This window comes from Miscanthus floridulus, chromosome 13 (assembly GCF_019320115.1).
Source record: "Miscanthus floridulus cultivar M001 chromosome 13, ASM1932011v1, whole genome shotgun sequence".
Taxonomy (NCBI): Eukaryota; Viridiplantae; Streptophyta; class Magnoliopsida; order Poales; family Poaceae; genus Miscanthus; species Miscanthus floridulus.
The window spans coordinates 70,142,331-70,156,155 of NC_089592.1; the positions used below are offsets into that span (position 1 = coordinate 70,142,331).

Sequence of the window (13,825 nt, forward strand, 5' to 3'; positions counted from 1 at the left end):
TCGCAGGCCGGTGACGGCAACAGCGACGGCGACACGCTCGGCGAGGATGGCTGCTCGTCAAGGACGGCAACCGAGCGGCGGTCTGCGAGGGCAGCGTGGCACAGCTCTTGGCGAGGACGGCGCGGCACAGCCGGACGCTGACGGCGCGGCGCAGCTCTCGGCGAGGACCGCGACGGGACGACCTGACTCCGACGGCGCAGCAGTCGACGACGCCTTCGAGTGAAACTACGGAAGACAACGACTGCGATTACCTTTCTGGGCTAGATGGGCCTTGCCATTTGGGCAGCCCATTACACTTTAGCGTATCCATCGTCCGATCGTGAGCCGACGTCTACGATGTCGTGACTGCACAGCGCAGTCATTCGAGGTGAAGTTAGACGATCTCGTTCCCCTATTTCACCTTCTCTTCTCTTTCTGTGGACACCAACCTCAAGTCCACAGCCGACCCGTAAGAGTAAGACGGTCAACTTTGGTATCCTGCTCATGGGTATATTTAAACTAGACCAGACGCCCAGTTTTTCTCACGCCAGAGCAAAATCCCATAGGTCCAATCCAAATCCAAACACTGTTACCATTCAGAGGCAGCCATGGCCGAAAGCGAGAGCAGCGGAGTGCGGGTGTGCGTCACCGGAGGCGCCGGGTTCATCGGGTCCTGGCTCGTCAGGAAGCTCCTCGAGAAAGGCTACACCGTCCACGCCACCCTGCGGAACACCGGTGCGTCACTCATGCGTGCGTGAGGGAGGCCGTGACCTCCTTCGTTTCATGGCGGCTCACCTCGATCCGCGAAACACGCCAAAAGGCAAAAGGAGTGCCTGGTTCGGAAATCTCAGTCGGATTCATCTGCTGGTGGCTGCAGGAGACGAGGAGAAGGCGGGGCTGCTGCTGCGGCTGGTCCCCGGCGCGGCGGAGCGGCTGCGGTTGTTCGACGCTGACCTCTTCGACGCCGCCACCTTCGCGCCGGCGATCGCTGGGTGCCAGTTCGTCTTCCTCGTCGCCACGCCATTCGGGCTCGAAAACGCCGGCTCCAAGGTGAAGTTTGCCATCGCGCTCCCTTTCATGGTTTTACTAGTCAACGAGTGATGAGTCATGGTCAGGCGCCGTGCTGTCTCTTCTTTAGTTGTGGAAATGAAAATTACTATCCTTGCAAACGAAAATTTGAGCAGTATAAGAGCACGGCGGAAGCTGTAGTGGACGCTGTGCGCGCGATCCTCCGGCAATGCGAGGAGTCCAGGACGGTGAAGCGAGTGATCCACACCGCCTCCGTGTCGGCCGCTTCGCCGCTGAAGGAGGAGGTCTCCGGCGTCACCGGGTACAAAGATTTCATCAGCGAATCTTGCTGGACTTCGCTCAACGTTGACTATCCTCTCCGAAGCGCACACTTCGATGTAAGTAGTGAAGCTTCTTCTGATTTCTGAACTGAACCTCGGAGGACAATTTTGCTGGTTACTAGGCTTTACTCTGTTTATGGATGTACTCTGTTTTTATTTCTATGAAAAAAAGCTGACGGCCATTTGCAGAAGTACATACTGTCCAAGCTGCAGTCAGAGCAGGAACTCCTGAGCTACAACGGCGGCGAGAGCCCGGCGTTCGAGGTGGTGACCCTGGCCCTGGGCCTCGTCGCCGGCGACACGGTCCTCGGCCGTGCCCCGGAGACGCTGGAGAGCGCCGTGTCGCCCGTGTCCCGCAACGAGCCGCTCTTCGGGCTCCCGCGCATCCTGCAGCAGCTCCTGGGATCGCTGCCGCTGGTGCACGTCGACGACGTCTGCGACGCGCTCATCTTCTGCATGGAGCGCTGCCCCTCCATCGCCGGCCGCTACCTCTGCGCCGCCGCGTACCCGACGATCCACGACGTGGTCGGACACTACGCCAGGAAGTTCCCTCACCTCGACATCTTGAAAGAGTAAGATCAAAAAGCCTTCACACCATCACCCTGCACAAGAAGTCTAGAACACAGACTATGAATGATTTGCTCTGTCGGGATATCTGACAACAAGCTGATTTACATTTCTGTTGCGATTGATTGGATCTGCGTCAGGACGGAGGCGGTGGCGAGGGTGCAGCCTGACCGGGACAGGTTGGGCGAGCTGGGTTTCAAGTACAAGTACGGCATGGAAGAGATTCTTGATAGCAGTGTTGCCTGTGCGGCGAGATTAGGTTCTCTTGATGCATCCAAGCTCAGCGTGCAGAAAGGATAAAGCTCGAAGGTTAATCATAGCAGCATGGGGGAACTTACGTTGTTCATTTTCCAGCTTACACATTCCAAATTCGGAACTAGACAAACTTAAATAAAACAAGAGATAAACTTGTGTGCAGGGTTCAAAATATCTCCAAATTTTTGTGACTTTTTTTTTTTGGGGGGGGGGGGGGGGGGTGTTCAAAAGAAAAAATTCAACATGTCATATTATGCTATTTACCTAAACTTATAGGAACAATTTTGAGTTACCATATGAAGTTCTATGTTAAATAACGGCCTGATTCCTGTGGCCCGGTGTATCAGTCTTCTTTTTTTGGAGCAACCCAGTGTGTCAGCCAAACAGTAAACGTCTGTGTTGTTAGAATTTGGCCTGGATGTGATAAAAAAAAAAGAATTTGGCACGGCTAGTAGAATTTGGCCCAGCAATCAAATGGCCCATACCCACGGAGCAACAAAAAAAAAAAAAAAAAAAAGGTTCCCAGTCGGCAGCAGAGGTAACTCCGTGGATCCCGACGGCTCATCCCTTTGCCGCCACAAAATCCGATAACCACCTCGCCATCATCGCGCCACCACGCACAGTCGACATGGATCCCGACGCCGAGGTCACGTTCGAGTTCGTCCCCGTGATCCGGCAGTACAAGAGCGGCCGCGTGGAGCGCCTGCTCCCCGTCAACCCGGTCCCGCCCTCCGTCGACGCCGCCACCGGGGTCGCCTCCAAGGACGTCGCCGTTGACCCGGCCACGGGCCTGTGGGCGCGCCTCTACCTCCCCGATAGCGACAGGCGTCGTCTCCCCATCGTTCTCTACTTCCACGGCGGGGGCCTGGTGGTCGGGTCCGCGGCCGACGCCCCCGAGCACGCCTTCGTGAACCGACTCGCGGCGCGGGCCGGCGCGCTCGCCGTGTCCGTGGAGTACCGCCTGGCGCCCGAGCACCCCGTCCCCGCCTGCTACGACGACGCCTGGGCCGCGCTCCGGTGGGTGGTGACGTCGGCGGCCGACCCGTGGGTCCGCGACCACGGCGACGTGGCGCGCGTGGTCGTGCTCGGGTTCAGCGCCGGCGCGAACCTCGCGCACAACCTCACCCTCCGCGCCGGCTCGGAGCCCGAGACCGAGCCCGACCTCCTCCCCCGCGGCGCCCGGGTGCAGGGGATGGCGCTGGTGCACCCGTTCTTCCTGTCGCCGCCGGCACCGGCGCCGGGGGACAAGGGCAGCAAGGCTGCGGAGGAAGGCGAGGTAGCGAAGTACGCGTGGGTGCGCGGCAAGCTGGCGGAGATGTGGGCGTTCGCGTGCGGCGAGGGGCGGACGGCGGCGGGGCCCGACGACCCGCTCGCGGACGGCGCGCCCAGCCTGAGGCGCCTCGGGTGCGCCCGGGTCCTCGTGTGCCTTGCGGACGACGCGCTGGTCGCTGAGGGCAAGGCCTACTACGACGGCCTGCTGGCGAGCGGGTGGGCCGCGGCGGACGCCGAGCTGCTGGACTCCGCGCCCGCGGACCACGAGTTCCACGTCCGTGAGCCCGACAGCGCCAAGGCGGTGCTCCTCATGGATCGGCTGGTTGCGCTCATCACCGGGAACTAGCACTAGCAGTAGAACCTGGCGTGCGCACGCGCGTCACCGGAGCTGGAGTACGTGTACTTGCGTGCAGTGTGCTGTCACGCTGTGCTGGTCACTGATGAACAATTCCAAGTTGTAATCGGAACGATATGAAATGCTGCGGGCCAACCGTGTTGCTCATGCAGCTGATGTGTTAGCTGGTGGAAACGTATTGTCGTGCTCCCATTTGATGCTTGATGAGAAAAGGTCTTGATGTTGACTGGTTGTTGGTAGGCTGCGCAGCCAGCGATCGTCTGCTGAATAATCCTATCTACTCCCATTTGATGCTTTGGCTTGAAGGAAAGGTTGAGAGGAGGGGGAAATTTCACCAAAAGAGCAGATAAAATTAGCATGTGAGAGGCGTATAGCAACTTGCAACATTAGGTACGGAATACTAGGCCAGCTAAAATTTCAGCGTCAACTAGTAGTACTTCACCGAGCGACCCTCTAATAACCACAGGTGACAGGTGAGGGCCCCTGCCCCCTGTGTATCGTTGCCTTGCCTGCTCGGCCCAGATCTCCTCCAATGGCCGCCGCACCCGTCGCCCCGCCGCCGGCGTCCGCGGACGACGAGATCGTGTACGAGTCCATGCCCTGCATCCGCGTCTACAAGAATCGCGTGGAGCGCTACTTCGGCACCGAGTTCGTCGCCGCCTCCACGGACGCCGCCACGGGGGTCGCCTCCAGGGACGTCGTCATCTCCCCCAACGTCTCCGCGCGCCTCTACCTCCCGCGCCTCGACGACGGCGGGAGCGGGAGCGCCGCCAAGCTCCCCATCCTCGTCTACTACCACGGCGGCGGCTTCTGCCTCGGCTCCGCCTTCAACCCCACCTTCCACGCCTACTTCAACACCTTCGCGGGCCTCGCCAACGTCCTCGTCGTCTCCGTCGAGTACAGACTCGCCCCCGAGCACCCCGTCCCCGCCGCCTACGCCGATTCCTTGGACGCGCTCGCCTGGGTCGTCTCCCACCTCGCCGCCGCCGCCGGCGACGACGCCGACAAGCGGGACCCGTGGATCGCGGGCCACGCCGACTTCTCCCGCCTCTACCTGGGCGGCGAGAGCGCGGGCTCCAACATCGCGCACCACATGGCGATGCGCGTCGCCGCGGAGGGGCTGGCGCACGGCGCCCGGATCCGGGGCCTCGTCATGATCCACCCCTACTTCCTGGGCACGGAAAAGGTGCCCTCCGACGACCTTAGCCCGGAGGTGCGCGAGAACCTGGGCTCCCTCTGGCGCGTCATGTGCCCGACCACCACGGGGGATGACGACCCGCTCATCAACCCCTTCGTGGACGGCGCACCGCCGCTGGCGTCCCTGGCGTGCGGCCGCGTGCTCGTATGCGTCGGCGAGGGCGACGTGCTCCGCGACCGCGGCCGCAACTACTACGACCGGCTCAGGGCCAGCGGGTGGCCCGGCGAGGCGGAGATCTGGCAGGCGCCCGGCAAGGGACACACGTTCCACCTCCTGGAGCCGAGCTGCAACGAGGCCGTCGCGCAGGACAAGGTCATCAGCGACTTCCTCAACCGCTGACTTCGCCTCGCCGGCGGTGGCGGCGTTGTTGGTCTTGGATGGATCAAATTGTATACTCGGAGATCGGAATAACTGCAGCTTCGTCGTCGCTGATGAAGAATGCTGGCGCTACACTACTTACTTTACTTCTAGTACATTTCAGGTTCAGAGTTGTATTTGTATTCTTTGAAATTGGGTCTGAGGATGAAGGGGGATTTGCCATTGTTAGTAGGCAATGCTGCTGATGTTTTGCACCTGGTAATTTGGGGAGGATGATACAGTCATAGTGTCATACAGATGAAATTATACTTGTTGGACACACAGAATTTGTTGAAACATTTATTTATGCCATCTTTTACTAGTACAACTGAACTGAAAATTGTGTCATTTCTCATGCATCATTCTGTTAGCAGTAGGCAAGGGATAGAAGCAAATAGGCACGAAGGATAGGCGAGGAAGGATGCGTGCTTGAGAGTTTAGAGTTTGATTACGTAATTCGTGATGAACCTTCTCTTTCTCTCTGGTAGCTTATATGCTTACATGGCTTTGCGCCCCACCAGGTGCACACAGGCACGCTCACATCCACTCTGCGCCAGCTAGACGAACATTGGCCGGCGGTTGCGTGAACCAACCCGAGGTCCATGGACCGCATCCTCTGAAGTAGTCGTAGCAGATGGGCTGGTAACACTCCTTGGGGCTTCAGTACATGCTTAACCCCAAGCAGGAGCTCTTGGAAAGTCTTACGAAGCTGAAGCAGGCTCTCCCAGGTGGCCATTTCACTCGGCCAACCAGACCACAGGATCAGGCCTTGCTTCACTGAGCCAGTAGCAGTAGGAATCACACGACGCTACAACACTTCCATAGGAACCTGAGGCAACTCACTGTCAGCTGGTGAAGAAGGTGATACCTGCACATGAGGAAGAACAGCGGCCTTCAGCTGCGAGACATGAAACACCGGGTGGATAGCGGATGATGGTGGCAACAGTAACTTGTAAGCCACAGAGCCAATGCGCTCAACAATCTTGAAGGGTCCATAGAACTTGAAGGATAGCTTCTGGTTTGAGCGAGGGGCCAGAGTAGACTGAACATAGGGTTGAAGCTTGACAAAAACCATGTCACCAATAGTGAACTAGCGCTCTGAACGTTTCTTGTCAGCTTGCCTCTTCATACACTCCTTTGCGCAGGCTGGGTACTGACGGATCAAGTCAGTCATAACCTGATGATCCTGAAGCCAAGAAGATAGCTCCGGCATAGCCATATCATCCAAAACTGAGATCCCGAAATGACGAGGGGGATAGCCATAGAGAGCTTCAAAAGGGGAACAACCAATTGTAGAATGAGGGGAAGCATTGTACCAGAATTCCGCAAGAGCAATCCAAGATGACCATTTAGTAGGACAAGCATTAACAAAACATCATAAGAATGCCTCCATGGTTTGATTGAGGCGCTCAGTCTGTCCATCTAATTGCGGGTGATAACTGGAGCTCATTTGCAAAGAGACATCTGCCAAGCGAAAGAGCTCACACCAAAAAAGTGACTTGTGAAAATGTGATCCCGGTCAGATATAATTGCAGTAGGCAGACCATGCAAGCGGTAAACATTGTTGAGGAAAAGCTTAGCAACAACTGAAGCTGTAAATGGATGGAGCAATGGCAAGAAGTGGCCATACTTTGTGAAGGAGTCAACAACGACTAGAATGCAGTTAACATTACCCGAGCGGGGTAGCCCCTCAACGAAATCCATTGATATTGTTTGCCAGGCGGCTTCGGGTACTAGCAGCGGTTGAAGGAGACCGAGCAGACCTGCTGAGAAGTCACACAAGCTTGAACGAAAGCCCAGGTAGTAGACTTCATACCATGCATTGGAACAGCTGTTTCAACCGAGTATACGTTGCTAGAAATCTAGAGTGACCGCCCAGAGCGCTGGAATGAATGGCCTAGAGAATTTTCTGTTGAAGAACTAAATTATCTCCAATCCATATACGCGGACCCTGACGAAGGACACCATCGCGCAAAAAGAAACCCGGCATAGCTTTGGGATCAATGCTCAATTTAGCTATCATCTCAAAAGATATAGGATCAATAGCATAACCGGACACCACCTCTTGTATCCAAGTTAGAGAAACCACTAAGATTGTAGAACAGGTGGAATCATGAAAGATCTTGCGTGACAAAGCATCAGCTACTCGGTTTGTAGTGCCTGGCTTATAAACAATGCAGAACTGTAAGCCCACCAGCTTAGAGAGGAGCTTTTGCTGCCATGGTGTATGAAGACACTGGTCAGTTAACTGAACAAGGCCCTGCTGATCCATAAAAATGGTGAATTCAGTATGTTGTAGGTAAGAACGCCACTGCTGGACAGCCATTAAGACGGCCATGTATTCCTTCTCATAAGTACTCAACCCACGAGAATGGGGGCCCAAGGCTTTGCTGAGGAATGACAATGGGTGACCCTCCTGAGTCAGCATAGCTCCAATACCGCTGGCACTAGCATCAGTCTCAATGCTAAACGACTTGGAGAAATCGGGCAAGGCAAGGACGGGTGAGGAGCTCAAGGCTTGCTTCAAGGCTTGGAAAGACTGATCGTGGGTAGTAGTCTAAATAAACAAAGTATTCTTCCATAGTAGCTCAGTCAATGGTTTCACTATAATGCCAAAATTGCACACAAACTTTCTGTAGTACCCCGCTAGACCAAGAAAACCACGCAGATCCTTGACTAATATAGGAGTAGGGCAATTAATAATAGCAGCCACCCTCGGAGGATCGGTGGTGACCCCTGCTGGAGTAATGCCATGGTCATGTGCCTGAATATGCTGAAATACCAACTGCAAGTGTTGGACATGCTCCTCATAAGATGAAATGAATATCAGAATGTCATAGAAGAAAACAAGTACAAGTTTCTGGAGAAAAGGAGCTAGAGTCGAGTTCATAGCATCTTGAAATGCCCTAGGGCCTTCTGTGAGACCAAATGACATAACTCTGAACTCAAATTGGCCAAAATGTGTTTGGAAAGTTGTTTTAAATTCTTCACCGGGCTTAAGCAGAATCTAGTGAAAGCCAGAGTGCAAATCGAGTTTTAAAAACCAAGTAGCTCTAGATAACTCATCAAGCAGTTCATGAATTATGGGAACCGAGTACTTGCCCTTCACTGTGATAGCATTGAGTTGCCGGTAATCGACATGGAATCTCCATGTATTATCCTTTTTCTTCACCAATAATACTACAAATGAAAAATGGACTGGTGCTCTTCTAAACAATGCCCGATGCCAACATCTCTTTGACTTGTTTCTCCACCTCATCCTTGAGAGCTAGGGAAAATCGGTACGACCGAGAATAAACCAGAGCTGCTCCAGGAACCAGGGGAATTGAGCGATCACAACTTCAAGAAGGAGGCAACTGGGTTGGTGGGTCAAACAACCCTGATTAAGCTTGGATGATGTGGCAGAACCACCCAAAATAACACACTTTCGGAGACGCTCATCTTCCACTAGACACTAAGCACCCTGAAAGTTAGCTACATCAGACAGTTCCGTCGAGCACACCTTAAGGGAGAACTTGAAACAGTCCACGTTTTACATCTAGAATCCGATAATGAGTATGAGTTTACAATACTTAGTCCATTTCATCCAACAAGAGTTTTTGGAAATTATTTATTACAATACCAGAGTTCAGAGTGTGAAAATGAAACAACGGAATAAAAATAAACATCTAGCGAAAATGATATAAGGATCTATCTGTGCCCACCAGAAGAATTCTCCACACAAGAGCTACTCCTCAAGCTGCACCTGCAACAGGGGTAAAATAAACCCTGAGTACACAATGTACTTGCAAGACTTACCCGACCAGTGGAAATAATTTCCTGACTCTCAAGGATATGATAGGCAATATGGGTTTGTTGTTTTCTTTTGTTTGCAAAAAGCATTACTATGAGTACGTCCTTAAGATCAAGTTTTATTAGCAGTCATGATTACTTCATTAGCTAACCATTCTAGGTAAGCACCTGTTCTACTTTCAAGCAAGGGTTGAGCAATTAGAACCATTTCACCATCTTTGATCTTTCAGTTCTTACTATGGTGCTAGACCATAGCCAAGTCGTACCGTCTCACAGCGATTTGTAAATCAATGTATCTCAGCTGGGTACCCCGAAACACATGCCCCGTTTGTACTCCAGGCACAAATAAGACCAACCCATTCCACTCCTATCATAGGGTCTAGGTCCCCGTCCAAACTTGGAGTCTAAGCCCCCACACTTGAGACCTGGTCTTAGTATGATGCTTAGACCTCCACCTGTCCCCGCCTCCAATAGTCAGTCTAGAAAGAGCCAAAACCCACAACAAGAGTGTAACAAGCCTTCCCGCTCCTATAAGCAAGTATGTGCCCAGGATAATAAGTCTGTGACCTGACTACCATCCACTGCAACGGACGGTCCTTAATCGACACAGATAGGAAAAACAGTGTAATCAAGCTAAGCCCCATTGACCGCGGGACACAACCTATTACACCCACTAATACACATACCATATCCCTGCCCTATCTCTATTTTTCCTTTCATCATTTTATCATGAGAGTAATTATAATAATCACCTATTGTGAGTAATGGTAGGTTACTCACGCTACTAAAAACCTAAGCATAGCAGCTACTCGAACCTATACTAGTAGGACTCATAGGACAGTTATATCTATGCATGTGGTTTCCATAAAATTCCAATAACGTAAATGGACATCACATATATATATTCAATGATTATAAAAAAGAAGGGGTTATGCACTGGGGCTTGCCTTGGGCAGGCGTGGTGTTGGCTGAGTCAGTCAGTGGTGGCTCCGGGACCCCCTCCTGCACGAGAATCTCCTCCTCATACTCCTCGATGATCTCCTCGAACTCGTGATCGCTGGTGGCCATGATCTCCGCCAACTCGTTCTCTACATGCATGCGATGATGATACAACACTTAACATTTAGGCAACAACAACTCTTAAACTAAGAATACTCATCCTAAGCTACTAAGCTAGCTCTAATGACTAAGGTACTAATCTAACTATCATTTTCATCAAGCAAGGTGTTGGATTCAACTAACAAGCACCTAGCTTTACAAATGAAGGATATATCTTTATTTCTACTAATGATTTAATGTATATTGAAACAAAGAGCATTTAACTACCCTAATGCTTAGTCTATTCTATAGCTACAAAAATTACAGTGAGCACATAATAATACAATGAAGCTACCATAAAAATTTTATGACTAAAGCTATCTCCAATTTACCACAAAAATTCCTACAATATTTAACCTAATAATATTAAGCACTCTCAAATGATTTAATAGCTCCAAGTATCAACTTGTACATATATGAACTAAATACACTAATGGACAGAGCACAATTTTAGGAACCTAACAAAATTTGTTTTATAATTTTTGGGCACCTACATAATTTTATATGATTTACCAAAGATCAGCTAAAAAATTAAATTCGAAAACTATTTCTAATTCCTTGTGAAAAAGAAAAACTTATTTTCTCGTGCGCCCCACACTCGTGGCCCACTCGACACAGCGCACGCACGCAGCGGCCCGCAGGCCCTGCCCACACGAGGCCGGCCCACGCGGAGACGGCCCACACTAGGGAATCCCGCACACGTCGACGACTTTGCAAAAGAGACCTCAAACTTCTCCTGAATCACAACTAAGTCCTAACGCTATTGCCCCTTCTCTCAAATCTTCTCACTTAACCTCCTAGCTTTCTTGGAATTCCCCTACGTGCACCCCCAGTGACCCTGCGCACGGCGGCGCGGCGAGCGACGGCACTAGGCGCCTATGCCGGCCACCTAGGACCTGCTCGGGTCCACCTAATGGGTCGATCACCATCTCCAACCCGAGTGGCTACGCTAAGTGGCGGTGTAGGGTAACACGACTTGCTAGAGAAGGCTACAGCGGCGTGCGACCATCCACGATGGCGGCGCAGCTGCCCCTCTGATCTAGAGCAGCTAAGAACCAAACTAGCTAGCGAGGGAGCATCAGTTGACTACCGTGGACCTAGCCGAGGTGATGGTTGGGGTGGAGGATGGCGAAGGAGGGCTGGCCATGTGCACGTGGTAGTGGCGGCCTTGAACTAGACCAGCAGTGGCATAGAGGGTACAACGGACAGGCACAGACACGACAACGATGGGACTACAGTGGCAGCGTCACGGCGCAAGGCGGGTCGGCAGTGCGGTGAAGCAGTAGTGCGCGGACGCGATGGCAAGGTGATAGTGCCAGTAGTGGCTACATCGTGGCATGGGGCGAGCGGCAGCAACTCTTCGCAGCGGGGCCAGCGGCAGCCAGTCCAGAAGCAGCCATGGCCGATCGTGCGTAGCAGTGCGTGAACACGAGACTAACGCGGTGACGCCGAGTGCCTGAGCGTGGTGACCATGGCCAACACTGCCATCTAGCCCGAGACCGAGTCGTGCATGAATTTTAAAGCGCCCAAAACAACGAAACGGTTGCTTCAGGAGTGAAACCATCTTCACCATGCTCAAGAGGGCATATGAGACTACCAAATCGAGCCATAACACTACACCACCCCTTAACCCAATCTCTCAAAATAATTTGCTAAACATAGCAATGTCTAGCTATTAACAAACTTGGAAATTTTCTAAGTTTTTGAGCTGAACTTGATTTCAATTTGCAATTTCTAGGCTAGTAGAAATATAAGCTAGTAATATCATTTTTCAACATCAAGTGTTTCACTATCATCTACAAAGTTTGTACTTCAAACTTTATTTAAGTATCACACACATGTTCTATAGTTTTTTTGGTTAATAAAAAATGGTTTTCAACCCTACTTGATATTCATGAGCCATCGAATCAACTTTTATTTAGCATTTTTATTGATCAGTTTAATTACAAGAAATTTATCTACATATTCTATCACATGCATTAACACATAAACATGATGCTCATAACATGTTTTAGTAGATGATTTAGGGTGTAACACCGAGTGTGTTACAACTCTCCCCCCTTAAACAAAATCTCATCTCGGGATTTCATGTGAGTGCCTGAAGGGTCGAGATGGCGACTAGAGGGGGGGTGAATAGTCTTTTCTAAAACTTAATCGCGTCGGCTAACCGATACAAATGCAGAATTTAAACTAATGGTCTAGCCAAGACTACACCCCACTATATATGTTCACTAGCACCTTGCAAAGATAACAATTAAGCAATAAAGGTGCCGGGCTAGTTAGAGCTCTCCTAAACAATTCTAGAAGCAAGGTTACACAAACCTATGCCACTAGTACTTTAAGTGACAAGGGAGCTCCTACACATGCTAGTAAGCAAAAGCACAAAGCTAACTAAGCTCACTAGCAATGCTCAATAACAAGGCAACCAATGCCTAATTAGAGAGCGCAAATACTTAGCTACACAAACTAAGCAATGTGACTAACAAGGTTACTAAAACCAAATTAGCCACGCAAGGGAGCTACTTCTATGCTACACAAGCAAGAAGGTAATTAGCAAGCTACACAAGCTATCTAATTACAAGAGCAACTACACAAGCTTAATATGTATAAAAGTAATTGCAAGCTTGTGTAACGGGGATGCAAACCAACGGGAAGAATAAGGTTGACACGATGATTTTTCTCCCGAGGTTCACGTGTTTGCCAACACGCTAGTCCCCGTTGTGTCGACCGCTCACTTGGTGGTTCGGCGGCTAATTAGCATCACCCGCTAAGCCCGCACGTCGGGCGCCGCAAGAACCTACCCCTTGAGTGAGGGTAGCTCAATGACACGCTTTACTAAAGTTGCTCTTCGTGGCTCCCGCGGGGCGAGCACAATGCCCCTCACAAGCACTTCTCCGGAGCGCCGCACAAGCTTCTTGCGAGCTTCGACGGAGACCACCACCAAGCCGTCTAGGAGGTGGCAACCTCCAAGAGTAACAAGCACCACTGGCTTGCAACTCGATCACCTAGTGCCACTCGATGCAACCTCACGATGCAATCGCACTAGAATCGCTCACTCACATAATTGAATGATCACTATCAAGTATATGTGTGATGGAGGGCTCCCAAACACTCACAAGCATGGACACTAAGTCCCTTGAGGTGCTCCACACCAGCCATGGCCGAAGGCCACTTCTATTTATAGCCCCAAGGGCTAAACTAGCCGTTACCCCTTCACTGGGCAACGGTCGGGCCGACTGGACGCTCCGGTTGTGTTGACCAGACGCTGGACCTCAGCGTCTGGTCGCTCACAGACGACCACGTGTCCCGGTTCCAACGGTCACTTGACCTGACCGGACGCTCCAGCTTCAACTGACCGGACGCTGGACCCTTAGCGTCCGGTCGTTTCTAGTAAGCTCCCGAGCATGACCGGACGCGTCCGGTCGAACGTGATCGGACGCAGCCAGCGTCCGGTCACTCTCCAGCTACTGCTACACTCCATGTCAGTGCGACCGGACGCAGCCTGCCAGCATCCGGTGCATTCAGATCCAGCGTCCGGTCAGTTGACCAACGCCAGCATCTTCTCCATTCTCTTCACCCTTGCTCAAGTGTGCTAACCACAAG

At 51.9% G+C, this 13,825-nt stretch overlaps 3 protein-coding genes across 3 annotated transcripts; all 3 read left to right on the forward strand.

The window, feature by feature from the left end:
* Nucleotides 1–499: 499 nt before the first annotated feature.
* Nucleotides 500–2,312, forward strand: LOC136500405 (NADPH HC-toxin reductase 1). The gene is made up of 5 exons (XM_066495743.1): nt 500–714; nt 857–1,029; nt 1,164–1,385; nt 1,518–1,900; nt 2,036–2,312. Exons 1-5 carry the CDS (start codon nt 588–590, stop codon nt 2,193–2,195), a joined length of 1,065 nt encoding a protein of 354 aa, XP_066351840.1. The 5' UTR covers nt 500–587; the 3' UTR covers nt 2,196–2,312.
* Nucleotides 2,313–2,363: 51 nt separating this feature from the next.
* LOC136500408 (probable carboxylesterase 2) lies at nt 2,364–4,026 on the forward strand. The gene has a single exon (XM_066495745.1). It carries the CDS (start codon nt 2,779–2,781, stop codon nt 3,766–3,768), a length of 990 nt encoding a protein of 329 aa, XP_066351842.1. The 5' UTR covers nt 2,364–2,778; the 3' UTR covers nt 3,769–4,026.
* Nucleotides 4,027–4,154: 128 nt separating this feature from the next.
* Nucleotides 4,155–5,657, forward strand: LOC136500406 (2-hydroxyisoflavanone dehydratase-like). Its single transcript, XM_066495744.1, has one exon. The coding sequence runs from the start codon at nt 4,310–4,312 to the stop codon at nt 5,312–5,314; it is 1,005 nt and encodes a 334-aa protein (XP_066351841.1). The 5' UTR covers nt 4,155–4,309; the 3' UTR covers nt 5,315–5,657.
* Nucleotides 5,658–13,825: the final 8,168 nt, after the last annotated feature.